This window comes from Sturnira hondurensis, unplaced genomic scaffold (assembly GCF_014824575.4).
Source record: "Sturnira hondurensis isolate 20B ecotype Veracruz unplaced genomic scaffold, ASM1482457v3 Scaffold0021143, whole genome shotgun sequence".
Classification (NCBI taxonomy): domain Eukaryota; kingdom Metazoa; phylum Chordata; class Mammalia; order Chiroptera; family Phyllostomidae; genus Sturnira; species Sturnira hondurensis.
The window spans coordinates 18,611,635-18,637,805 of record NW_028093774.1 but is presented as its reverse complement, the minus strand read 5'-3'; the positions used below and the strand labels follow the sequence as shown (position 1 = coordinate 18,637,805).

Here is a 26,171-nt window from a genome sequence, read left to right as displayed (position 1 = left end):
CCATGCAGATGATCTTCCAGAGACTGATTGACTGCCCTACATGAGTGAGGTCAAATGTCTGTAATGAGTCTCACATACAGATTAGACAGACACACAGACTGTACTCCCAGTGGTCTGCTTCTCTACATAAACTCCAATTGATACACTAGTTAAGAAAGCTATGACTGAAGATCAGCAACTTTGGGACAATTTAGCATATTAAAGCTCGTTTCTACAACAGCGGGAGTGATGACTGGGGAAGGACCCAAACATGAGGTTACCTGGCATTGCAGAGGAACTGCCAAGTGCAGAAGTCAAAGTCCAAGTCCAGTCCCCTTAAAGGATTTCTCAGTGTCAGCATTACTAACATTTTGGGCTGGAAAAGTCTTTGCTGTGGAGTCTGTCCTGTGCATCACCGGGTGTTTAGCAGCATCCCTTGTCTCTCTCCACTAGCAGCACCATCCCGTTGTGGAACAGTGTCTCCAGACATTCACACTGGTCTGCCGGGGGGCAACACGGCACCCAGGTGAGAACCACGTTGCCTTACACGCTGGGTGCCTCTGTGCAGGCACCTCCTCCTCCGACCACCTAATCCACTCCACAGTCACAGGAGCACAGAATTCTACGAGCACTGAGAGAACCATGCCCTCCTATCCACATTCAGATAAAGTCCAGAGAAAGGGACCCACCCACCATCACACAGCTTGTCAGTGATAGAGCTGAGACAAGAGGCTGGGTCTTTTGTCTCCCAGCTCTGGGCTCTTTATGAACCACATGGCCCTGCTTCCTTTTAGCACCATTACCCCATAACCTGACATGTGCTGACAGGCTGCTGAATGTAATCACTGACACAGATCTGTAGTGGTCCCAAGAGACCGGGCAATTATTTATTTGTTTTACAGAAAACCACCGGAGGGAAGAAGAAGGCACCAAGGAAGAAACAGCTTTATTGGGAGTCTCGGCACATCTGGGGAAACCCAGTTCAGTCACAGAGGAGAGGCTAATGTTGGTACAGGGCAGGACTCTTGCATTATAGAACATCTTCTTAAAAACCAAGGGCCATGGAGACTAAAGCCTCCATCTTAAAATCCTAATGGTTGGCAATGCTGCTGAGTTCAGCCCTGGTGAAACTTCTGGAATCTCCTAGTGAAATAATGAGATCTGTGCATAAAGGGAGAGCTCCAGTACTGCTGAATCTAAGCTCCTGCAAGTTCATGGTCTGGGGTGGGAGGAGTAGAAGACAATGGGGCTGTTTGCATCACCCACACAAGGCCATCAGCCTGCAGTTTTTGACAGAGGCTAGACTGGGGCAGCAGGGGGACGCTGGCCCGAGAAACAACGCCCAGGCCATCTGTCACTGTGGAAGGCTCCGTGCAGCCTCGTGTGGGGGCACCTCCAGCAGGTGCCAGCAACACTGGCACCCCTTCCTGAGGCCCCAGGGAGAAAGCCATTTTGGTTCTGCTCTGACATCACTCACAGCAGAACCGCCGATGTCCAGCATCAAGTCCAGGGCCACCACCAGCTGAGAGGGCCTGAGTGGTCAGCCTGTGACACCTGCATCTCTTAGTCCAGACTTCTCTGGCAGAGTAGTCACGTTTCTCGGACCGAGAGGGGTCTTGCCCACCACGGGCCCCGTCTAGAAGTGACTCCCACCTTCACGTGAGCACCAGGTGGAGAGAACCTTTCTCATGAGTCGAAGCTTTAGATCTTGGCCCTGAGATGATGGCCCCTGGACAGAGAATCAGCCAGAAGCCCTCTGTGCCCAGGTGCTGGTTTCCGTCCCAAGAGTAGCAGGTGTGCCTGTTGATGAAGGGCCCAAGCAACGTGATGCTGTAACTCTCCTAAAGAAAAGTGCGCTCTACTCTCACGGGCAGAAAGGAAGACACGATGCAGGTTTTAGGGCAGCTGATGCCACTTAATTCTTCCATCGAATTTGCTGTGGCAAGAAGAAACAATGATCAATTTGCACTGATCCCAACAGAGGTAGTGGGAATGCAATAAAGTAAGACTCACAGCTACGTAGTGCATGGAAAAGAGAAGAAGGGAAGGGGAGGGGAGGAATTTTTAAAAACGTCATATGTGGCAGAGTTCATTCATTCAGATACAAATTAGACACCTAATCTGTGTCTCACAAGCCTGAGTGTGGGCATTTATTCTGGTCCTGCCCTCCTCAGGATCAAGAGTCACTAGCTTCCAATGACCCCAGGTAGGTCCCAAAATACCTTAACCGAGAACTAAGATTAACATTAACAGAGAGCTCTGCACTTTCCTGCTGTGAGAAACAGGCGGGCTGTGTTCCCCAAAGAGCTCAAACCCACTATACCCCCTTCTTACTTCCAACAGGCGGGTCACCTTCATTCCCAGGATATTCTGAATCTGTAACATTCATTTCTATCCTGTCAGAAGTTAGTCCCTCCTACCTGTTAGGCTTAACTGTGATCACAGCATCACAGTTAGGTCTCACCAGAGGTCCCCAGATGACCCTCATGTACCCCGGATGTGACTCTGTGAGCTGTCTGTCTCCTGAGACTGCTGGAGGGGGCTGTGGCGGCTCACCGAGCTGCTGAGAGTGGCGTCAATCTTCTCCTCCTCTGCAGACCCTTTATCCACCTTACTCCTGTATGCCAGCAACTGCTGACGATCCTTCAGGTCCCGGCAAGTCTGTACACCGAAACGGACAAGACCCCCAGTCAGCCTTCTCTATGAAGGTCTTTCTCTTCTTGTTACTCCCCCTTCAAGCCAAGGCTCAAGGATAGGCTGGGACGACAGCAGGGTCAAGGCCCCACAGCACTTCATGCTGGAGTCAGTCTACAGAGCTTACACGGCATCATTCAGCTCTAGGAGTGCTCCGAGCACAACATTTAGAAAAGCACAGAAACACCAGTCGGGGGTGGGGGGGGAATCACACAGGAGCGTGGGCCTCCATGCTAACTCTTGCCAGATCATTTTGTCCAGTAAGTCAAAATTGATGGTGGGACTTTACAGTCCAGGACAGAGAATATCATAATATACCACTCTCCACTGAGGGTCTCGTTCAGGGTTTGTATTTCTGGGGAACTCACATCAATGACGACATCATGGCACTTGAACTTGATAGCTAAGTTCAACTTTGTGTCCACATCTTCCACTAGGTTGACATACTCCTGTAATATCTGTGGGAAGAGATACTTCTGATTAGTGATTCCCAGACCCATTAAACACACAATGCTGAAATGTAGGGAAAAAATTCCCAAAGAAGGCAAAAAAGTTTGTCTACAAATCTGATATCTACAAGTCCCGTTGCCCACGACATGACCAGTGCTGCAGTGGGAAATGAGGTGGGCCCCATGCAGCACTTCCACGCTCCTCTGGAAACAAGGGGAGAACATTCTCTTCCACAGCCGAGAGCTGGATCCCCAGGCCAGCAACACGCATGCTCCAGATCTGATCCCACACGCGCCCACCCACTGCTCCTGGATGTCCCTTCTCAGTGAGCTCTCCTTTTGTATCATTTCAATAGTACAGCAGTACTCCTAAACATGCGGGCTGAACACTGTAGGCGCTTCTCAGAGTACTTCTAAGAGGCAGAGAACTTCTCTCCTTCTCTCCCTGGCCTTTTCTTTTTTTAAGACTTTCTTTTTCTTTCTCTCTCTCTCTCTTTCTCTCTCTCTCTCTCTCTCTCTATTTATTTATTTATTTGAGAGGGGAAGGGAGGGAGAGAAACATCAATGTGTGGTTGCCTCTTGCACACTCCCAACTGGAGACCTGGCCTGCAACCCAGGCACATACCCTAAACTGGGAATTGAACCAGTGACCCTTCGCAGGCCTACACTCAATCCATGGAGCCGCAGCAGCCAGGGCTCCTTGGACTTTTTTCTCTCTCAACACTGACTACAGTCACTGTGCTGCCTTTCCGGGAAGAAGAGGACAGACCAGCTGTCCTATCACTGACCAGTGGAAGGCTGCAGGGCAGGTCTCCCAGAGGATCCTGCCCCCAGTCCCCTTCAGGAGCCCTTACCTGGATGGGGGCACTGTTCTTGTGCAGAATTTCCACAACCCGATGGAAGCCAATGGGTGCTCGCTTCTTGGTGTAGCCCAGCCAGTTCTGAAGAAGGAAGGTGGCAATGGTTACTAAGCCAGACATGAACTCAACACACTCTGAGCCAGTCTCCCTGCGTTTTATGGTCAGACTGAAACAGCCTGGTGGTGAGAGTGGATGGACTGGGATGAGGGAAAGGGAAATGGAGATGAGTTTTTCAGAAAAGTCAAGAAACTTGAGAGGGTGGAAAAGAGTCACACAGAATAAGTTCTTAGAGTTATAGGCACTAATGCAGAAAAGTCTGTGAATACAGCTAAGTGAGATAAGCAACTTACTTAACAACTTAGAGTATGAACTCACCTGGGTAGAAAAATCCTGTCCTTTACATCTTTACATTTACCTAAAGATGTTTCTTTGTAAAGTCATGAGGAACGAGGTAAAACTACCCATCAACCCTGTAATGGTATTTGCCTTGAGGAAGGGAGGGAGATAGAAGCAGGCAGACAATGCAAGAGAAACTTCACTCTTTATTCTTTATACTTTCCCAGTGTTTGATTTGGACACAGGCATGTATTGCTTTGGTGGTTAATGTAGCTAATCAAATAACTAACAAAGGGGAAAAACAGAAAATCCTCAAACCCATAACAAAAAAAGTCAATATTTAAAACATCAACCATTATAGACATGACAACCAAAGACAATGCAAGATCTTTGGCTGGATCCTGATGGTGAACAAACAAAAACAGCTCTAAACAGCTAATTTAAATATAGACTATATGATAATTGTATTACATTAGTGGTAAATCTCTCATGTGTGGTTACAAAGGAGAAAAATGCTTAAGCATTTAAGGGAGAAGTGTCATCATGTCTAAAACTTACTTTCAAGTGGTTCAGCAAAAGGAAAAAGCAGCCCTGGCTGCTGTGGCTCAGTGGATTGAGCGCTGGCCTGCAGACCGAAAGGTCCCCGGTTGGGGGAATGTGAGAGGCAACGGACAGACGTTTCTCTTACACATTGATATTTCTCTCCCTCTCTTCCTCCCTCCCTTCCTGTCTCTCTCAAATAAATAAATAAAATCTTTTAAAAAAAGAGAAAAAAGCATTATTTGCTTTTCTCTTTTTCTATACACATAGAAAAAGAGAATGGAATACAAATATAGCAAAAATGTTAATAAATTAGTGAAGTAGATAAAGACTGTTAGTGTTCGTTATACAATTCTTTCAGCTTTTGCTTAGGCGTGACCTTCTGTAAAATAAAAAAGTAGGGGGAAAATGTAAGCCAGTCACTCGACAGTGAGACTGCCCGGACGCCTAGGATACAAGCAGATGTTCTGCCTGGTGTGTCGGCCGCCCAGGGCCGTTCCGAGGCACCCACCTTTGTGGTGAAGAGGGCATCCACGTCATGCCAGGCTCGGAGCTTGGCGCGAGCGGCCAAGGCAGTCAGCACATACTGTTTATCTGGGATCTAGAGAGCAGACACCAGGGGATTTTAAGGGGAAGCAGAAATGCACCAGGGGAGGTACTTGAGAATCCTGGAAAAGGTAGGCAAAAATATACCGCAGTGCTGATTCTGCCCCGTAAAAGTCCATCTATCTCTCAGGTCATCACCAAGCCTTCATTTCCAAGCCCCAGCACTGCAGCTGGCCATTCAGTGAAAGCCTTAGCTGACTTCCCACAAACACATTCCTTTCTACCTTTTACCCTGAACTTGAAGGGACTTACTGTGCAGTAACATCCACTCCACATGGTACCCCAATACTACTTTTATCAAAGCACTGACCAGTTTATATCTACCTTAAACGTCTTCTTTAGGTTGACTGGACTGCTGAATGTCCCCTAAGTTGAAAGTGGAAAAGGGATTTTAGTGTTACCGACTTTCCCAAATACCAGCCAACCTCCCATCTTCTTTTGTACTCACTAGACTGTCTACATTTTGTTCTGTAACTATTTGTACCCAGAAATCCTTTTAGGAGAAAAGCTCCATCAGGTCTAATTGGATATCACCACAACCCAGCTTAATGAGACTGGGTTAATTAGTATGGTGTTTTCCCAAATTTCGTACTAATCCAAATGTCCACCTGTAAGCATTAAATTTTTTGAAAATGTCTTGATATCCACAGTTACCTGACACCCTGCTGCTCCACCACACACTGTGTTCATCAATCCATTTGCATTTACGGACCTTTGAACAGAGACGCCCTGGGAGCAGCACCGGTAAGACAGTGGGCTGTGCACCGGGAGCCCTTACAAACCTCCTTTCCTCCTGGCTCCCCCTGCGGAGAGCCAGGAGGGCCTCCGGGGGGATTTCCGAGAACCAGGCACACCCACTGTTAACAGAGTCCATCGAAAACTGACTCCGAACTCGGCTCCCCTGTGCAGTGAGCGCCCGCGGTCCGCCACGTGTTGCACGTACCTCAGCCTCCGAGTAGTGGTAGAAGCAGGAGTAGAAAAGTGTCGTCACTAGTGGCATGTTGAGGATGGAGGCTTTGCGGGGGTGCTTCCGGAAGATCTCGGTCTGTCCTGCTAACTCTAGATGGCGGTCATTTGCCTGTGGTGGAGGGAGCCAAGGGAAATGAAGGACAATGCCCATGCAGCAGAAGCAGGAGGGAAACTTTTAATACTACCGTAGTTGTGTCCCCTGCCCTGGGAAAGAGGCGAGGAGGGGAAAAGGAACTGCCCAGGATATCCCAGGAGAGTTTAAAAGCCGTAAAATGGTGACAGTTCCAGGTTGGACGGAGAAGACCAAAGAAGTAGCAATGAAATGGGAATTCTGGGATGACGAGGAGATACTTCCAGGTTAACAGCAGGGGAGAAGAACAAGGAGAGCAATGGAGAGAAGGGGGCTACCACGAAGAGAGAGAAAACGAAAGGCTTAGGGACCGCAGCAGGAAATGACATACACAGGCAGAGCACAGATGTCTCTTGGAAGCTGAATGGCACTCAGCTTTTGCACTGAGTCAGAAAATGCAGACATGAGGAGTCTAACCTCAATGATGATCTGACGTTCCAGGAGTGTATAATGGTCTTGTATGTGTGCAGAATCTTCCGCTGAAAATGGCAAACTGGCAGAGGGCCAGAAGGTTAGTACTCCCTCCTCTACTCAAACAGGAACAACCCAACTAAACCAAGTCACTACTATAAGCATGTGAGGCTCATGGGGCTTCATAGATCTGATCTCAATTCACCTTTGGAACATCCATAAAAGGCAGAGAGAGAATGCAGAATATAGAGTAGACCTTTGGCTAGAATTCTGCATTTACAGTTTGCCAACTGAAGAGGGATCCCGAAAGCTGACAAAATATATATAGCTATCAGTGATTTTGTTGAGGAATGAATTAGAATCCTCTCATCGTGGGAGCTGTAATGTTTGGTGAGTCACTCAGCTAATGAGTGAGACTAGCCACCGCCATGAAGGCTGTCCAACAGCACAACGAGCTACTTCCAAGAGCAGTGAGGGTCCAATCAGCGGAAGAGTAATGTGTAGGGCAGGTTTCTACAGGGACTCACATTCTGGGTCAAGGCCTGTACTAAATTGGTGGTCCTTGGGCTTTGGGGTTTCAAGGATCAGTAACATTGAAAATCCTGTATCACATAAAGTGTGGCCCAGTTTTTATTTTAATATGTATGGTCATAAAAAAGAATTACAACTAATTTTACTATGGGGGGAGGGAGGGGAGAGGAAAAAAATCACAGAATAAAAAGCAGTCTTTCAGTTACATAAATTTGGCTTAAAAAATTCTCTACATTGTATTTATTTTTCTTAATGTGCCATCAGTCAAAGTTCTATTGGGGACTAGTATTTTGAACCACTAAGTAAGACAATTTTTAATGATGCTTGTATGACCCATTGTGTTAGCCTCTCCCTTCAACTATCTGCCCATTCTACCCTCTTTTAGTCTCTTCATTCCTCTGCATGAGAGTATTTGTACTTAAAAACACTTCTCCTGCACACTTACCCAATGCAGGTCTTCAGAAATTCTTTTCGTTTCTCAGGGTCTTGAATGTTCAAGTGCTCTCGATATTGGGACAGCTAAACAATTTTTAAAAAGACACAGAAAGACTTTGAACTATTTCGTCTCCTTAGAATGGAAAGGTAGCTGCACAAGTAGACTTTCCATGCTTCAACACGAAATGCTTCATCATGAGAGATTCTTTCTCGGTAAGGACTGGATGTGGGGGTGCAGGGCCAAAGATCGATTTTCAATCTTCTTTGGTTTATCTATAATTGCAATGTGTAATATGGTAGCCACCAGCCATGTTTAGCTGTTTACACGTAAACTTAAACTAATTAAAAAGAAATCCAGGTTCTTAGTCGCACCAGTCACTTTTGAGTGAGACCAGTGCATAGTGTACATGTGATTGGTGGCTCCCACATCGGACAGCACAGACATGGACTATTCCCATCATCACAGGAAGTTCCACTGAACAGAGCTGACACACAACAAAGCATTAAGTAGATGGAGCACTTAGTTTTACTCTGGAGATTGACTTTAGCTTCAGTATTTAACCAAAACCAGCTTTTGCTTCAGCTTTAGCCTTTGAAAAGCTGAAGGGCTGAATGACTACTTCAATGTTATTTTCGGCATCCTTGACCTTGTACATGATCAATGGTAGTACCATCACAAATAGAGTATGTCCTTCTGATTCACTGTTGATAGCTAAATAGTCAATTCAATACTATAGGTTCTAAGTGTAACTCTGAAAGAAAATCTTACATGCTTTTTATTTTGAAATTCTAAAAATTGAAGTTTATATGATACAATAATTAATAATGACTGTGAAAGTTGTAATTTTAAATAATTATTTAAAAGTTCTAATAATAAAAAATTAACAGATTGTCAGTTAATATAAATATTAAGAGAATGAGCCCTGGCTGGTGTGGCTCAGTGGACTGAGCACCAGCCTGTGAACTGAAAGGCCGCTGGTTTGATTCCCAGCCAGGGGACATGCCTGGGTTGCCGGCCGGATCCCTGGCTAGGGGCGTGCGAGCACAGCTGATCTATGTTTCCATTGCACACTGATGTTTCTCTCCCTCTCTTTCTCTTTCCATTCCCACTCTCTCAAAATAAAGAAGTAAAATCTTTAAAAAAGAGAGAATGAATTGGCTTTAGAAAGACAGTATATCCTCTTACAGCCAACAGATTTTATAAGAATGTAAATGATAATATAAAACAGAATAAGAATTTATATCATAATCTAATCTTTGTAAAATATCTGTTATATAATCATTCATAATATTTAAAACAGTGACTTTTAAGAGTTATACAATTTTGGTCTTAAGCCTTTCAAAAAAAGTCCTACTGGGGAAATCTTCAGATTCTGGGAGGATAAATTAGAAGCAGACTATCAGTGCTGCCACTTCCCAAATGTACAAGGTTAGAAAATTCCACATTTACGTACAGCAACATGCATGTTAGCTAATCATCTTCCATTCAAACATCACAGAGAACATGCAAAAAATAAGAAAGTTTTAAATTGAAATGAGTTACCCAAAGCTCAGTCATTTTTACTAACCAAAATTCAAAACAACACACTTTATAAGAATGATGTATGAAAACAATTCTTATAGTTTCAAACCTATAAAGTAAAAATGGACATGAAAGCTTTTCAAAATGATTTCTACAGACTGCCAATCATTTGGAGTAGATTAAGAGAAAGCATTTTTGAGATTTTACCCTGCCCTAAATATTAAGTACCTGTTCCTTTTAGCAAATATTACTAGAAAACACTTTCCTGAATTAGCTCCCATTGCACACCCAGGTTTGACCACATCATGAGCTGCGCCAGCTGGACGTGAGCACGGACGCCGCCACATGCGTGTGCTGTAGTGACTACGGGAACGGCTGTGCCGCCGCTGGCGCTGGGAAGTTCTCACCCCTACATTCTGTCAAACGTTTAAAAATGGACCACTGAAGCTTTAATACTACAATTAAATTTTTGATACAAGTTCAGATTTAGTCTCATATTCCAGGCGTTCATTCTATGATGATGAAAATCAGTCAAAAATCTATTTAATGCTTGTTCACTGAGCTCTCAGCCAAAATGTGCACTGGGTGGACCACCAGGCTTGACCTGTCTTCCTTCTCGATTTCTACCCGGTTTCTCATCACTCTCAGCTTTCAACATTTTCTTTAGTATTAAAAGCCAAAAGCCAAAATCCAAAAACTCCTACAAACCAGGAGTTAAAAACAAATGCAAACAACAACAAAAAACAAATTACACATCGATGAGGCCAGTTTTCATTCATTTATTAAAAAAAATACTATGTACAGCCAAATCAAAAGAACGTATTAAAAGCAAGAAAACAGTACACCATCAGGATTCCCAGATGTCTCTCTTTTCTGGATACAATCAATGCCAACAGAAAAGAAATAGGTCCAGTCATTCTGGGATCCTGGAGAGCGGCTGTTAGCTTAGAGCTCTGTTAGACAGGCCCCCCACTGAGATAAAGGCCACACTTACCGCGAGCTCTTCTGTTCTATCTAGGAACCTGGGAAGAAGCAGAAGGGAGCAGGGCATTTTTATCTATCGACGGTGGCGGTGTAAGCTCACAGAACAAGATGACTGCTCTAGGAGAAACAATTCAAACTCAACTGCCTCCATACACAAGATAAGGCCCTCTCTTCTCGAACTTTCTACCACCAGCAACCCTTTGAAAACGCACGGTGAATCAGCCAACATTGTTCCTGATCTTTCCAGCTAAGCAAAAAGCAGGGACAAGGAGGCAGTGTAGGGTGCGAGTAACTCTGTAAGGTCTGATGGGAAGGCTCAGACTCTACCAAACCTCAGCCCACAGAGACGTTACAGGTTTTTTAAGAAGATTAAAGCACTCTTATTCTCTGTCAATACACTCTTGAACAGATTTTCTATACTGCTGTCTTGTTTTCATGTACAGTATAAACTGTGTTTTGTTTCTCCCCAAAGGTGGTGTGGCCTTGAAGAACAAGGACTTCCATGTTCTGATCCCTTTTCATTCTGAATGGTCCACTACAAGTAACTCGCTGCTTTGGCCGGAGGTGATGCTTCATAAAGCCTATTGGCTGGGAAGGAGGGAGAGAACAGCCCATCTCAATAAAAGTGTCTTCTGAAAATTCATGACTAACCACCTGTAATCTTGACCCTAACCAGGTGACCTACTTTCCCCACCTTAGTCTTTGGGGCAGTGGATCACTGTGCTGGAGTCACTGGTAACTGGAGTTACCCTAGGCCACATGTCGGCCTCAACAGAGGTTCCAACCCCTTCTCTGACACTGACGAAAGAACATAATATACATACATTTTAATCTAAGGGCAGGAAGTAGCCCCGACTGATTGGAGTGATAGGAAAGGAAAACAAGATAGAAGATACCCCACTCCCCAACCCACAGCAGCTATGCCTACCTCGTACCTCTCCACCAATCAGAATCCTACCTAGTCTTAGGCTCAACTCCTAACTGCAAATTACATTTGCTGCTTCTGCTTTTCCACTGTACTTCTCACTACCATCACTGAGGACCAATAAAAGATACCTTCATTCCAGATTTTCTATTTTAAAAATGCTTAATAAATATTAACACTAGGCACTATGCTAAGTGCTTTACACAACACTAACTCTTTTCATCTTGATAATGACTCCGTGGGGAAGGCATCATAACCTCCATTTTACAGATGTGAACACTGATACCTGGAAAGGTTGGGTAACTTGCTCAAGGCCACTCTATAAATTAACAGTGGAGCCAGTATTCAACGCAGTTACATGTGACTCTGGAGCCTGGTTCTGAACCACCTGCCACACTGTCACCCTATCACAGCCTGTGGTGCATTACTAGTCATCCCATCGCATTTCAAAAATCTTATCTAATAAGCACTTCCACCAACAAGAGACAGTGTTTTCTTTCTCTGTGCCCCCCAGAGTGCTTTAACAAAGCACTTAACATACTTTATGGACTAGGTGGTCAGTGCTTACCTGAAGAGGTCTAAAAGCAGCTTTTGATCCCCTATTTCCTTAAGGAAGTGAATGAGATGTCTCAGGGCAACCTGTCGCACCTCTAGCTCTCGGAAGAGGATCTCTGATAGGCAGGAAGAAGTTGGGTGGACAAAGATTAAAGCCTATTACTCGAGTGTGAAGCTCATTTCCCTAGTCACACATTCCAAACGTCAATTCCAAAGTTGATCAGGAGCTGGGAATGGTTTTCTATGGCATTCCTCCTCATGGCTCAATGTACCATCACACACTGCATGGCTCAGGGCAACTCTCAGCCGTTGCATCAGCTTCCGGTTCTCACCGAAGCAGACATCCAGCACCAAGCCTCAACTGTGACTGCCTCAAACCAGCACAGCCGTCTGTGTGTCCAGTAAATAGAGGGGGCTTTGTAGCTAAGGCAGTCATCACACTGAGGGATGACAACTGTCCTTGGGGATGCGATGTGTACTCTGAGATCTCACACGAGCCCTGCCATCTCTGAAGCAGCCCCAATGCAGGTGAATTCTGGTGTAAAAGCCACAATGCCCTTCTCCCCCAAACACAGCACACATCTGGCTGACTGAAGATTTCCGCCAAACTAGGCTCACCTTTGCTCAACGTCCTCTTCAGGAATATCAAAACCTGGAGGAAAAGAGAACAAAGAATGAATTATCCCATGCAACCTCTCCAACACAAAGCCCTGCCCTGAGCACCTGGTATTTAGGCATGAGGTCAGCAGGTCCAGATAATAGCTCTAAGTGATGGAGGGACCAGTGGTGGACATCTGGAACTGAGCTGTGCCTCGAGAGGCCACAGGCCTGTGCCCATACGAGCAAGAATTACCTCCCTACGCTCACGTCTCTCTTCCCTCAGATTATAGCAGCCAACCTACTGCTTCTTGGTTACAATCAAGAGTTGCACACAGTGTGTGTCCTGCCAGCTGAGCCCTAAAGCACATATTTCTCAGACTTCTGTATATCAAAAGGAAATCCAGGATCCTTACTTGATCTTTCAACGAAAATGTTAAAGTCTGCCCTGGCTGATGTGGCTCAGTGGATTAAGCACCAGCCTGCGAACCAAAGGGTCGCAGGTTCGATTCCCAGTCAGGGCACATGCCTGGGTTGTGGGCCAGGTCCCCAGTTGTGGCTGTGTGACAGGCAACCACACACTGCTGTTTCTCCCCCTCTCTTTCTACCTCCCTTCCCCTCTGTCTATAAATGAATAAATAAATCTTAAGAAAAATAAAAAAATAATGTTAAAGTCTGTTGTAACTGGATTTTCAGAAACTAATGACAACAACAATTAAGCAACAAACAAACCCACAACTCACTGCAGTAATGACGTTTCCATCGTGCATGCTTACTGCTTCTTCCAGGAGTTGCAGCTTGTCCTGTAAGGAGCGGAACCTTTCCAGTGAGCAGACCTGGCAGAATACAAACGGAATTAGTGTGCAAGGAAGAAGACTGTTTGCAACATTCCTGTCACTAAGGACGCTAAGAACAGGCAAGAATGAAAAGAGATGTACCCGAGGAGAGGCACTTTATTTTAACACTATGGTCCCCAGCACAGTGTGAGACAGCAGGCCCCCACCACACCCTCTCCAGTCAGCCTTATGCCCTAGAGGATGTCATTTCCCGACGAAGTCCTGCCAAAGTCAACAGGTAGAGATTACCTCTTCTCTTTTAATGAGATGTAATCTACACACAATAAAGCATTTCAATGTATAGTTCAGTGAGTTTTGACAAGTATATACTCCCATGAAACAACTACCACAATCGAGGCACAGAGCATTTCTGTCACCCTAGTACGTTTCCTTGCCCACTCTGATGTCAACACCCTCTTCCCATCCCCAGCCCTGGCAAACACTCCTCTATTTTTAGTCATTAAAGTTTTGCCTTTTGTAGAATATCAGAAAAATAGAAACATACAACAGGGTCCTCTTAGTATCCGTCTTCTTTCACTCAATATCCATGTGCTGTGATGAGTGTGAGTCGTGTGCTCCCACTCACCGGTAAGTATTCCTACGCTGTACGGACACACCATCATTTATTTATCCATTTAGCTGCTGATGGATATCTGGATTCTCACTCTGGGGATATTACGAATAAAGCTGCTATAAGCAGCTTGTATTTGTGTGCAAGTATTTACATGGACATGTTTTCATTTATCTCAAATTTTAAATGTCTAGGAGTGAAATTAAGTGTATGATTAACTTTGTAATAAATTGTCAGACTATTTCACAGGGCAGTTTTACTGTCTACCTTCCTGCTGCAGTACACAGGAGTTGCATCCAGTCCCTCTGCATCCTATCAGTACATTTAAGTCTAGCTATTCCAGTGACTGCACAGTGGTAACTCGTAGTTTTAATTCATGTTTTTTAAAGGTTTTATTTATTTATTTTTAGAGAGGGGAAGGGAGGGAGAAAGAGAAGGAAAGCCACATCAATGTATGGTTGCCTCTCGTGTGTCCCCTACTGGGGACCTGGTCCACAACCCTGGCATGTGCCCTGACTGGGAATTGAACCAGCATCCTTTTGGTTCGCAGCCCATGCTCAATCCACCGAGCCACACGATCCAGGGCTAATTCAAATTTTCTTGATAACTAATTACGTTGAGTATCTTTTCAATTGCTTATTGGCCATTCATGTGTGTTTTTGCGATACGAGTGGTCAAATCTTGTGCCAATTTTTTTATCCTCACCCAAGGACACCCTTTCATTGCCTTCAGAGAGAGAGGAAGGAAGAAGAGAGAGAGGAAGGAAGAAGAGAGAGAGAAACACTGATGTAAGAGAGAAAAGCATCTACGGGCTGCCTCCTCTGCCCCTCTAAGCACTGCACCTGAGATCATACATGCCCAACCAGGTGTCAAACCCACAACCCAGGTGTCTGCCCCAACTGGGAATCAAACCCACAACTCTCTGGCTATGGGACAAAGCTCCAACCAAGCCACATCTACCAGGGCTCTTGTGCCAAACTTTTATTGGATGGTTTCTCTTCCTATTACTAAAAATAATTTATTATTCTTTATATATTTTGGATGAAAATAATTTATAATGTATATATTTTACAAATATTTTCTCTCAACTCTGGTGATCTTTCCAAGTTTTTAACAGTGCAAAGATCAAAAATTTTTATTTTTTTTGGTAAAGATTTTGTTTATTTACCTTTACAGGGGTAGGGAAGGAGAGAGGGAGAGAAATATCAATGTATGGTTGCTTCTTGTGCGTCCCCTCTCTGGGAACTGGCCTGCAACCCAGGCATGTACCCTGACTGGGAATCGAACCGCAATCCTTTGGTTCACAGGCCTGCGCTCAATCCACTGAGCTACGCCAGCCAGGGCCAAAAGTTTTTAATTTTGATGAAATCCATTCAATCACTTTTTTCTTTTTTTTCCTGGTGGGTGTGTGTGTGTGTGTGTGTGTGTGTGTGTCCTGGGTAATAATAAAGATTTTCACCTACATTTTCTTCTAGAATTTTTATGGTTTACTTTTATTTAGGTCTGTGATCCATTTTGACCCATTAGTTATTATGATGTCAGTTCTCCCAAAATTGATCTATAAATTCAATGTAATCTCAATCAAAATCCCAGAACCTCTTTTGTAGACATTGACAAGTGATACTAAAATCTATATGGAAATAAAAAGGACCTACCATAGCCAAAACGATTTTGAAAGAGAGGAACAAAGTTAAAGAACTTCCACTACCCGATTTCGAGATTTGCTATAAAACTGCAACAACCTAGACTGTCAATGGCATAAGGACAATAAATCAATGAACTACAATAACGAGCCCTGAAGTAGATCTACCCGCATATGGTCAACTGATTTTCGACAAAGGTACCAAGGTAACTCAATGAAAAAAAGATAGTCTTTTTTGAAAAATAGAGCTGGAAAAAATAAACAAGTACATGGGAATAAAACAATAAACCTCAATCTCAACCTCACACTATAAACAGGGCAAAAGTAGATTGACAGCGGTCCATATGGAAAATAATAAATTAATAAATAATACAAGAATGAACTGTTTTGCACACTCACTACCGCAAATCTACTTTTGCCCCACCCTGTATAAAAGTTGACTCATAATGGATAACAGACCTAAACATAAAAAACTGCTCTCATTTTAAAAGCATCATTCCCTCTCACCCTTTCCCCATTAGTCTATCAAAGTAACACTAAACTCTGGAGAATCTCAAATTTTGCAGCTGATTTTCTATCTTAGTGAATTTATCTTCCTCCTGAAAATAACTTCATTTAACAAACAGAACTCAAGACAGAGGTCAAGAAGTCCTCCCTGTGAGAATAAGCTGGCCAGCTTCCCAAAAAGTCCCACAGGACCGCTCTCTCCAGTGGCCTTACCTTGCCCTTGCGAAGGCGTCGGACCGTGTCACTGGGGCTCCAGTCATTGCTGTAGTCCTGGAATATTAGCAGCACGTGATTCCCAAAAATTATCAGTGCGCCTGCTCCTCACCTCAAACTCACTGTCTTAGTCCCTAAAGGGGAAATATTTTGTGGGAGGGACTGGATGGGGAAAAAATGAACTGGGATGGTCTTGTTCTGAGATTCTGGGCAATACAAGCAAGAGGTGATGAATGAAGAGGGAATGAACCAATTGACAAAATTAGTAATGTTATGTCTATTGGTTTAGGATTCCAACCCCAAGACTCAATCAAGCGCATTTTTGAGACTCTAATTAATAGCTATGCCAGCATAAGGAAGGAGGAAAACATGTGCCTTTTCCGGATTTTTTAAGAAAAGATTTTACTTATTCATTTTTAAAGAGAGGAGAAGGGAGGAAGAAAAAGAAGGAGAAAAACAGCGTTGTGATGTGTGAGAGAAACACTGATTGGCTGCCTCTCACATGCCCCCAACTGGGGACCTGGCCCATAACCCAGGCATGTGCCCTGACAGGGGATTGAACCAGTGACCTTTCAGTTCATAGGCTGGTACTCAATCACTGAGCCCCACCAGCCAGGGTGACATGTTCCTTTTCGGGACCTTACCATATAGTTCTTCCTTATGAATCAATTTACTTTTCTATGTGCTTCATGCAAGTATAATCTTCTCCGAGTTTCCAGACCACACTGATGATCAAAAGTATCCAAGTACAGCCTTCGAAAGGCAGCGTAATGCGGAAGGAAAGTGTGCGAGGACTGAAGCAGAAAACAAACACTTCTGCGTCCAGGCACCACATGCACTAGCTGAGCGACCCCAGGCAAGCCCTCATGTTTAGAAATACAATTTTCTTATCTACTAAAAGGGGTTAAAATAACAAGTGCTCAAAAAGTTGGGAAGGTCAAGCAAGATAATATACGTCAAAGCACTTTAAACTGTGTAAAGGGTCAAACCAGTATAAGAAATAACTCACCCTATACTCCCCCTTGGGTCTCCCCAGCTCTGGAGCATAGCTTTTTGCAGGAATGTCCGAAAGAGCTAGAAGAGAACAGGCAGCTGGTACAGAAGGACATCATCTTCTCATCACTCCTTTCTTCAACAGCTGCCTTCTTGACTTACAGGTCCCCAAGGTCCTTTTTAGGGCCCAAAGTAGATCTCGGTTCCTCCCCAAAGCCAATATCCGTAGAAGTCACCCCTCTCCACTATAACTGCAATCTACCTCCTTACTCAGAATTAGAAAATCTCTCTGATGATGACGATGATAGGTTCAGAAGAAATTTTATCAAATCATCTGATGACCACTCTTCTCCATGACTCCCCAGGCTGTACCCCAGATCAGTAACATCTCCCAAAGTAATCAAGAAAAGAGGGTCAATACCTACCATCAGAAAGCGACTGGAAACTTCCAAGTCTCGTTCTTCCTAAAGATGAAAAATACATGAGGAAGTCAGGCCCATTTGGGTTTGGTTAAGGATGTAGTATGTATAACTTAAAGCTTAACAATGCTTTTATTCAATTTCAGAAATTTGAGATGCTATTAAAAATGTTTTAATTGTGGTAAAATGACATGGACACCAGCTTGCAGCGTCTGCAGCATTATGGACGAGACACGAGACAAATCCACACGGACTACTGAGTCCTGTGGAGGAAAAGGGACGGCACGGCTACTCTCTCAAGGGGAGAGCGCCCTGACCCTTGCCTTGACAGGTTTTTATTGCATTTCAATTTGCACAGGAATTCAGGTAAAGTTCATTAATCATTGTCAGGCAGTAAGGATCAAACAAAAGATGACATACAAAGAACTACGAGGGCCTATTGTAAGTCAGGGTCTATTAGCTAAACGGCTACAAAACTTTGGGAAACAAACTCGTTTCCTGCTTGGACCCTTATCATTTAATTGAGAGCACTCTTAGCAAAGCAAGTTTCACAGGATTTTATATATTCTTTCTTAGGCCTGATCACCTGGGGAACGTGCCCTTTCTAGCATAGGACTACACTGCCCTCTGTCATTGTTTCAGGCTTAAATCAGGCAGGGGAAGTAAGGTAGCCAAGAAATTAGGAGACTTCTCACAGACAGAATGAGGTCTCAGGCTGCGTCAAAGCTGAGGGGTGAGGGTTTATCACCCCCTTTTGCTGCAGCCCTCCAAGTCCTTCCCTGGGGCCTCCCCATGATCATGCTGGTCTTAGGTCGTTCTCCCCCTTGGAGAATCTTACTCATCATTGGCTAACTGACCAAGCATTGGGGCCAGTTATGGATGAAGTAAAAGGAGCAGAAGTGGTGCTCCTGCCAGGGAGATAAGCTTTGTCTCCTTAGTGGCTTATGGTCCAAAGGTCGCTCACTCTGCCTTAGCTATGGGGGGGTTACAGCTTCTGAAACCAGGCTGTGAGGTTCCCAACAGTAAAATATACATAAAATTTACCATTTCAACCATTTTTATGCTGATAGTTCAATGGCACTGTGCATATTCCCATGTACGAGCAGAGCATCGCCACCACCCACCTCCAGAACCCTTCACCATCCCAAACTGACCCCACACCCGTCCAACGACACTCCCCACACCCTCATCCCCACCTCTAGTAACCATTCTTCTCCGTCCTGTCTCTATGAATCTGACTACTCTAGATACCACACAAGTGGAGCCATACACTGTCTATCTTTTTGTGTCTGGCTTATTTCACTTAGCACAAGTCCTCAAGACTCATCCACGTTGTAGGGTGTATTGGAATTTTGTTCCTTTTTGGCTTATAACATTCCAGTGCATGGACATTTTGCTTATCCATTCATTAGTCAATGGACATCTGAGTTATTTCTATCTTTGGCTATTATGAATAGTGCTGCTATGAACACTGGTGTATAAATATCTGTTCACGTTCCCACTTTCATTTCTTTTGGGTATATACCTAGAAGTGGATTGCTGGATCATATGGTTATTATGTTTAATTTTTTAATTTTTTGAGGAACTGCCATCCCATCTCCTATAGTAGCAATACTATTCTACATTCCCACCAGCAGCGCACAAGGCTCCCACCAGCAGCGTACAGGGCTCCCGCCAGCAGTGTACAGGGTTCCCACCAGCAGTGTACAGGGCTCCCACCAGCAGTGTACAGAGTTCCCACCAGCAGTGCACAGGGTTCCCACCAGCAGTGTACAGGGTTCCCACCAGCAGTGCACAGGGTTCCTACCAGCAGTGCAGAGTTCCCACCAGCAGTGCACAGAGTTCCCACCAGCAGTGCACAGGGTTCCTACCAGCAGTGCAGAGTTCCCACCAGCAGTGCACAGAGTTCCCACCAGCAGTGCACAGGGTTCCCACCAGCAGCGTACAGAGTTCCCACCAGCAGTGCACAGGGTTCCCACCAGCCGCGTACAGGGCTCCCACCAGCAGTGCACAGGGTTCCTACCAGCAGTGCAGAGTTCCCACCAGCAGTGCACAGAGTTCCCACCAGCAGTTCACAGGGTTCCCACCAGCAGTGCACGGGGTTCCCACCAGCAGGAGTAGGGAGAAATGCACAGGAGTAGGGAGAAATTTTGACCTAGGCAAATTTCTTCAGTACCTGTCACAGGGTTAATGCCAATTTTGTTCATGTTCTAGAAACCCAGAACAATCCCTCTGAATGTCTCTCATTTCTCCCACTCCTGATACCCAACTGCCAGCTCCAAAGACAATTCTTTTTCCTTCAATAATCTTCTGCCAGAGTAAATAAAATTTATAACCTGAGCATTTTTTTAAAGGAAAAGAACTCCCTACGGCCTTGACCGTCACTTTTTACCTCTAAAAAGGCTGCTCAGGGAGTAGGTAGAAGCAGGTTTGGGTAGTTGTGCATAGGAGGAGAAGCTGTTTCGGCTCTTTAGCTGTTCACGCCCCTCCTGGTTTGACCCACTACTCCCAGCAGTCTCTTTGATGGACCACGAGATACCTGTGAGATAGTAAGAACTAAATCAGTCATTCTTATCCAAATAAATCCTAAGTAACACTATTCCAACAAATTCTAAAAGTTTTTCATCCTGGTCCTTTGGTCGACATGGACTCCAAAAATCAGGACAGGGAGAAAAGATAGAATCAAATAGACTAATCAACAGAAAAATGGACAAAGGAAATGAATAAATGGATCACAAAAAAGGAAATTTAAGTGGCTATTAAACATATGAAAAGCTGTTCAACTTCACTCTTAATAAGGCACCTACATTAATTAAAAGTACACTGAGATACCACTGGTCCCCTGCAGGACTGGCAAGGACCCTCAGGTTTAATAACACCGAGAGCTGGCGTGGCTGTGGGAAACAGGAAGAACCTCTGACATTGCTGGTGGGAGAACAGATTGGTGCAGCCCTCCTGGAAGGCAATGTGGCAGGATCCACCCAACACAGATGCAAATACCTCTGCCAATCATTTCACTCTAGGACTTGATCTTTCATGTAGCCGTACATGGGCAGAATACAAGGTAATTGACAGCAAAATAAATAATACAAGATTGGAAAAATATTACAGCTCCTCAATAGTGAACTGATGACACAATAAACTATAGTAAATCCATATACAGTAAAACCATACTGTGATTTAAAAAAAGAGAATGAGAAAGTCCTTTATGTAGAGACATGAAAAGATTTCCAGGCTACATCATTAAATAAAAAGAGCAGAATATGAACTATGCTACCACTTGTCTAGAAAAGAAGTATAGTTCTACATGTATTTCCAATTATAAAAAGAATCTTTTAACATTTTTATTTATTGATTTTGAGGGACAGGGAGAGAGAGAATCATTGATTTGTTATTCCACTTATTCATGCATTCATTGGTTGATTCTTGTATGTACCCTGACCAGGAATTGAACCCACAACCTTGGCTATCAGGATGATGCTCTAACCAAATGAGCTCCCACCAGGGCCAAAATAATCTTTTGATGAATACACAGGAAGAAAACAACAGCAGTTACTTGTTGGAAGGGCATGGACTGAGACCTGAGTAGATGCATGACAGTGTGGGAGGGAAACCTTTGACTGTATGCCCTAAATTTCTTTTTAATCCTCACCTGAGGACATGATTATTGGTCTGAGAGAGAGGGGAAGGGAGGGAGAGAGAAGGAGAGAAACATCTATGTGAGAGAGAAACATTGATTGGTTGCCTCTTGGACATGCCCTGACCTGGGACCGAACCTGCAACCTAAGCATGTGCCCTGACCAGGAATCAAACCAGACAGACTCTGCAAAGGTATTAAGTGATGTAACTGCTAGGCAGCAAGTCTTGGTGGCCAAGGAATTCAGTTCTGCCAACCAGTTATGAGCACTTAAGTCAGCAGTTCTCAAATATGACTGCATATTAGGAGTATCTGTGCCCTGGCTGGTATGGGTCAGGGGACTGAGCACGAGCCTATGAACCATTGAACCAAAAGGTCTCTGGTTCAATTCCCAGTCAGGGCACATGCCTGGATTGTGGGCCAGGTCCCCAGTTGGGGGTGCATGAGAGGCAACTGATTGACGTATCTGTCACACATCAATGCTTCTCTCCCTCTTTCTCCTTCCCTCCACTCTCTCTAAAATAAATAAGACCTTAAAAAGAAAAGGAAGTATCTGCAGTGCTTCTTATACACTGAGACGCCCTCCACCCTACCTCAATCACCTACTGCACCAGAGTCTCTGGAGTGAAGCCTAGGAAGCTAATTCTAACAAGTATCCAAACGAGTCTAAAATAGTCAGTCAAGTGTTAGCTCTGGGACAGCAGACCTGGCCACGTGGGAACTGCTGCTGTCTCTCCCCGAGGACCTTCTCCTGGGTTAGATTCCCAGACGTGTGCATCTGAGAGCAGTCTAACCTCACTCCCCTCCCTGACAAGCACCGAAGAGACAAACAAGAGGACCCTTCATTAGTGACAAGAACCCTGCATACCAACCCCCTCGAAGGGCCTTTTCTACTTACTTCCCACAGGTTCCCCGCTCCAGCTGACTCTCTCCAGGTCATCGTCATCATCGTCATCCACGAAGTCTCGGAGGCTATTCACGGCACGCTTGGATTCCTTTAACTGCAGGGACATAAGGCAGGGCATTCAGGCAATCGGCAATTCCCACCCTTCTCTTTGAAACCAAAAGGCTGAGGAATTGGAACCTGAAGATGGCCAATGCTTTCTTTCACCTTCTGTAATGGAAAGTCTAGCCTGCTAAATATTTGCCGAGAAGACAAACTGGTTTTTAGCCAACGCTGAAGCCCAGTGGCAAAGGAGTGGAGAGGGCTCAGGGCCACTTTTGAGTTCTAATCACATTCCTGGCAGTGCCTTGCAGTGTAAATCTGAGTGAGCTTATTCACCTCTCCGAAAATGAATGTTCCCCCATCCGTAAAACAGACACACTAAACACAAAACTTTCAATCCAGTCCATCTTTCAAGTAGAATAAATTAAATGCCATGATAAAAGACTTTAGGTTCTTAGGGGGAAAAACAGGAAGAAAGAAATTATCTTAAGAATATAAAGACAGAGAATTGGTTTTTACAGTCCTTCTGGTTCTTTTCTGAGAGTTCTCCTTCATGAACATTTTTCTAAAGATCTGATCTAAAGACCTAAGGGAGACCTGGCCAAAAGCCAGATTATCAACTATGCAAGGGGAAGGGATTTTACAGGCACTGTAGACCTCCAGACATGAGGGTGAGACCTTCAGCAACCGTTCACAGAAACCCACCTGTGAGAGCTCATCATCTTCATCATCAAAGGTGAAAGCCTTGAACTTGGAGCTGTTCCAATATTCCTCTTCATCACCTTTTGTCCGATTCATCTGGAGAGGAAGATCGATATACGTCCCTTTCTAGATTCCTCACCCACCCACCCACCCAAACTACAAACTCCCTGCAATAATCAGGGGCTGTGTGAAAGAACATGGTAAAGCAAAAGCTGAACTTGCCATGTAAAATTAGATCCTTGGGTATCCAACTGATCAAACCATACTTTTGATCCTCGAGTTACCCACAAGCTGCCATTCACCCCTAGAATCCCTACTTTGTTCAAGGCACTCTCTCAGGCATCATAAGGAATATTTAAAAAGGCCAAGACACAGTTTCTCTCCTGAAGGACCCTATAACCGAGCTGGACTATTCAGCGTAGGTACGCAGAGAGTTAATAGCACAAGGCAGGCAAGTGTTTTAAAAGTGCAGCGCCAACTTTGCTGAATACGCAAGGTCACAGCATAAGCAAACAGAGCATAACTGTATTCCTGTGTTCAACACAGACCCCTGAGTGCCGTGTCTGAGGAGCTTTTCCAGGCCCGGGAGCACGGCAGTGAATACAACTGACATGTGTCTTACTCTCATGTCTGCTTGGGAAATGCCTGAAAGAACAAAGGCAATTAAAAGCACAATTACCCTGTCTGTATCTTTAAATCTTCATTAATTTATTAACAAGTATCTGCCCAAACTTGAGAAATGTGGGCATGGAAAAAAAACAAAACAACAAATACATAAAGAATTGGTCCAAAGACCACAAATCCCTCTTATAACTGCTCTAAAATTAAATTTCAGTCTGAAAAAAAATTTGCCCTAGAATTACAAACCCAGTTATCAATGCCAACTGGATTAGTGTGAAAACCGGTTTGGTCCAAGGACTAGGTCTAAAGCTTCACAGCACCAAAAACAACTCTAAGGGCTCCACAGTGTCAGATTCTCAAGGACCAATTTGCTTTTCGTCTCACTTCAAAGCATCTTTCTCCACGGCACCTTTCTCAATAGAAGTTTGATAAGTTCTCATCTTGGCCATCCTGTTGAGGCTTCTACAGGAAGCCTCAACTTCTACTACTTCTTCCGTAATGAATTCTACTTCCCTTTCTGTTTTCAGGGGATGTAGGGGTGGCAAAGGTACGGCTGGGAATTTTCTACTACCTGATCCCTTCCCACTCTACTGAACTCAGATGTAACTTAAAAATGGTTTTGCATCCTTACTTCCAGGGAGTCAAAACCAAATAAAAAGCTAGCAGACAGTGAACTCATCCCTTGTAGTGGTACAAACATAGGCTTTGTCATCAGGTACCCTTGAGTTCAAGTCTTGGTTTCTCCAATTCTGAGCCAAGTGGGTAAAAAATTTTATTTCTAAGCCTTGGAGAGCGTGATATCCTCCTACCCACACAGGGCTGCAGTGACGAATAAATAGGACTCAGGACACACCTAACAGAGTACCTAGCATTTTACTGACATCTTCCTCTCTGTTTCCTCATCTGTAAAATGGGCATTAATAATAGAAACCGACCACCCTGGCCAGGAGCTCAGATGATTGGAGTGTTATCCCATGCACCAAAAGGCTGCAGGCTCCATTCCTGGCAAGGGCATATACCTAGGTTGCAGGTTCAATCTGCAGTCAGGGCAACCAATCAATGTTTTTCTCTCTCTCAAATCACTAAACCTGTTCTCCAGCGAAGAATAAAATAAATAAGTAATAGAAACCTCCCTTACAGGATTGTTTTGAGGCCTAAACCAGTTAATACAGGCCTGACACAAAATTCTCAGTATTAAACTTTTCTTATTAATAAATTATGGTACCTTGGAAGAAGTTAGAAAGAAAACATTTTAAGTTATCCTACAGATTAAAAGAAACCAATTTAATTCAAAAATCCTCAATGGCCATCACAAACACCGCAGGTGCGCATGGAGCGCGAGTATTTACAGAGATACTGTAAATATCTCTGCCGCTGGCACCAACTTATAAAGGACCGGTTTGTCACCCTCAGAAGAACACTGTAAGGGAGGCCAGGCAGCCTCCACTTCTCCTTCACCGAGGGAGGAAGGGAGGCACACAAGGATCAGGTATCCCGGCCACCTTGCTGACTGCTCCTACGGTCCTGGTTTAGGGCCTTCTGGGCCATTTCCACTCTGACTGGCATGGTCCTATTTTGCACTCTAGGGAAAACTAGGGCAGGCCGTTCTTCACTATAGTAAATAAACATCTGTAAATATCTACGAATAGGCGTAGGCTCAATCCGACAAACCCAAATCCTCCAGAGGGATTTCTGGAACCTCTTCTCAACCATGCAACTTGGGTGGATACTTGACAACCTGTCTATTGCCAAATCAGAACACAGATTTACTCGGCGAGTAAAGGGGTAAAGATTTAATAACTCCAGAAGTTATAAAGCAACCAGATACAGTCTTAAGAATGACGGAGACAGGCGTTTTAACATGATTTAAAATACTTCAGAGGCTTGTCCTTATTGGCACCTGTTTAATAAGAGCCCACGAGAGAACAGAAGAAACGTGAAAAAGAAACGCAGAAAGCACAGGGGGGAAAAAACTCACAACGCGTTTCCCCACCTCAGGACATCCCAGAAACCAGCTATTGAGAAGTTAGATTCAGATTCAGTTATCCTCTTCCAAAACAGTCCTACGTGGATGAGGGTATGAACCGAGACCAGGGAATGTGAGTTAAACTAGGGTCGAACGTCCAAGAAGTCTTGGATCCAGCGCAGTTGCCAGGGCCCGGTGGATCCTTGGTAACTAAATACTCGTTTAAAAGCAAATGTCGCAGCAGAATCGCAGTTCCAACCCTGAGCGTACTCTGGTCTCCCTGCCCGGGGTCGCTCGGACCGGAAAAAAGTCAGGCCTTGGGGGACTGTAAGGACCCCTTAAAGAATTAGGTGGAAAGAATCAGGGTGCGAAGAGGCTGGATTGAGCCAAATGCGCAGCCCAAGGGGTTTGGGACACCCTCACCTCTTCCACACCGAGCCCTCCCAATCAGGAAAGCGCCAGGCTCTTCCGCCGCCGGACAAGCCCTCCTAAACGGGCTGCGCGGCATAGAATAGGGCGGAAGGGGATAGTCGCGGGGAGACGCAGCGGTCAGAGGGAACCTGTGGCAGAAAAGACGCCGCACGGCATGCTGGAA

General features: G+C 44.6%; 1 protein-coding gene across 5 annotated transcripts; it reads right to left on the bottom strand.

Moving 5' to 3' along the window:
• Window positions 1–834: 834 nt before the first annotated feature.
• On the bottom strand, window positions 835–26,100 carry VIPAS39 (VPS33B interacting protein, apical-basolateral polarity regulator, spe-39 homolog). Of its 5 annotated transcripts, XR_005064325.1 has the most exons (21): window positions 26,000–26,100; window positions 23,538–23,634; window positions 22,993–23,085; window positions 22,240–22,342; window positions 20,097–20,243; window positions 17,711–17,749; window positions 17,302–17,366; window positions 16,293–16,349; window positions 13,267–13,359; window positions 12,545–12,578; window positions 11,940–12,042; window positions 10,457–10,484; window positions 7,951–8,024; window positions 6,981–7,056; window positions 6,408–6,542; window positions 5,789–5,830; window positions 5,370–5,459; window positions 3,977–4,063; window positions 3,042–3,131; window positions 2,400–2,640; window positions 835–1,915 (listed from the first exon to the last, which is right to left on the bottom strand). XR_005064325.1 is itself a non-coding variant. In XM_037031264.1 (20 exons), exons 2-20 carry the CDS (start codon window positions 23,083–23,085, stop codon window positions 1,895–1,897), a joined length of 1,482 nt encoding a protein of 493 aa, XP_036887159.1. In that variant the 5' UTR covers window positions 26,000–26,100; the 3' UTR covers window positions 835–1,894. The 5 variants fall into 5 exon arrangements, 2 of the variants coding, with proteins under 2 accessions (XP_036887159.1, XP_036887161.1); XR_005064324.1 differs by lacking the exon at window positions 23,538–23,634; XR_005064326.1 differs by lacking the exons at window positions 23,538–23,634; window positions 26,000–26,100 and adding an exon at window positions 24,546–24,639.
• Window positions 26,101–26,171: the final 71 nt, after the last annotated feature.

What these genes read in the sequence shown, in the direction of transcription:
- VIPAS39 (XM_037031264.1), bottom strand. Translation starts at nt 23,085, where the DNA reads ATGAATCGGACAAAAGGTGATGAAGAGGAATATTGGAACAGCTCCAAG. An exon ending in ATGGAAACGTCATTACTGCA is followed by an intron (nt 12,579 to 13,266) that starts GTGAGTTGTGGG and finishes CTTTTCCTCCAG; the next exon opens with GTTTTGATATTCCTGAAGAG. An exon ending in CTGCTTTTAGACCTCTTCAG is followed by an intron (nt 10,485 to 11,939) that starts GTAAGCACTGAC and finishes GCTTCTTCCCAG; the next exon opens with GTTCCTAGATAGAACAGAAG.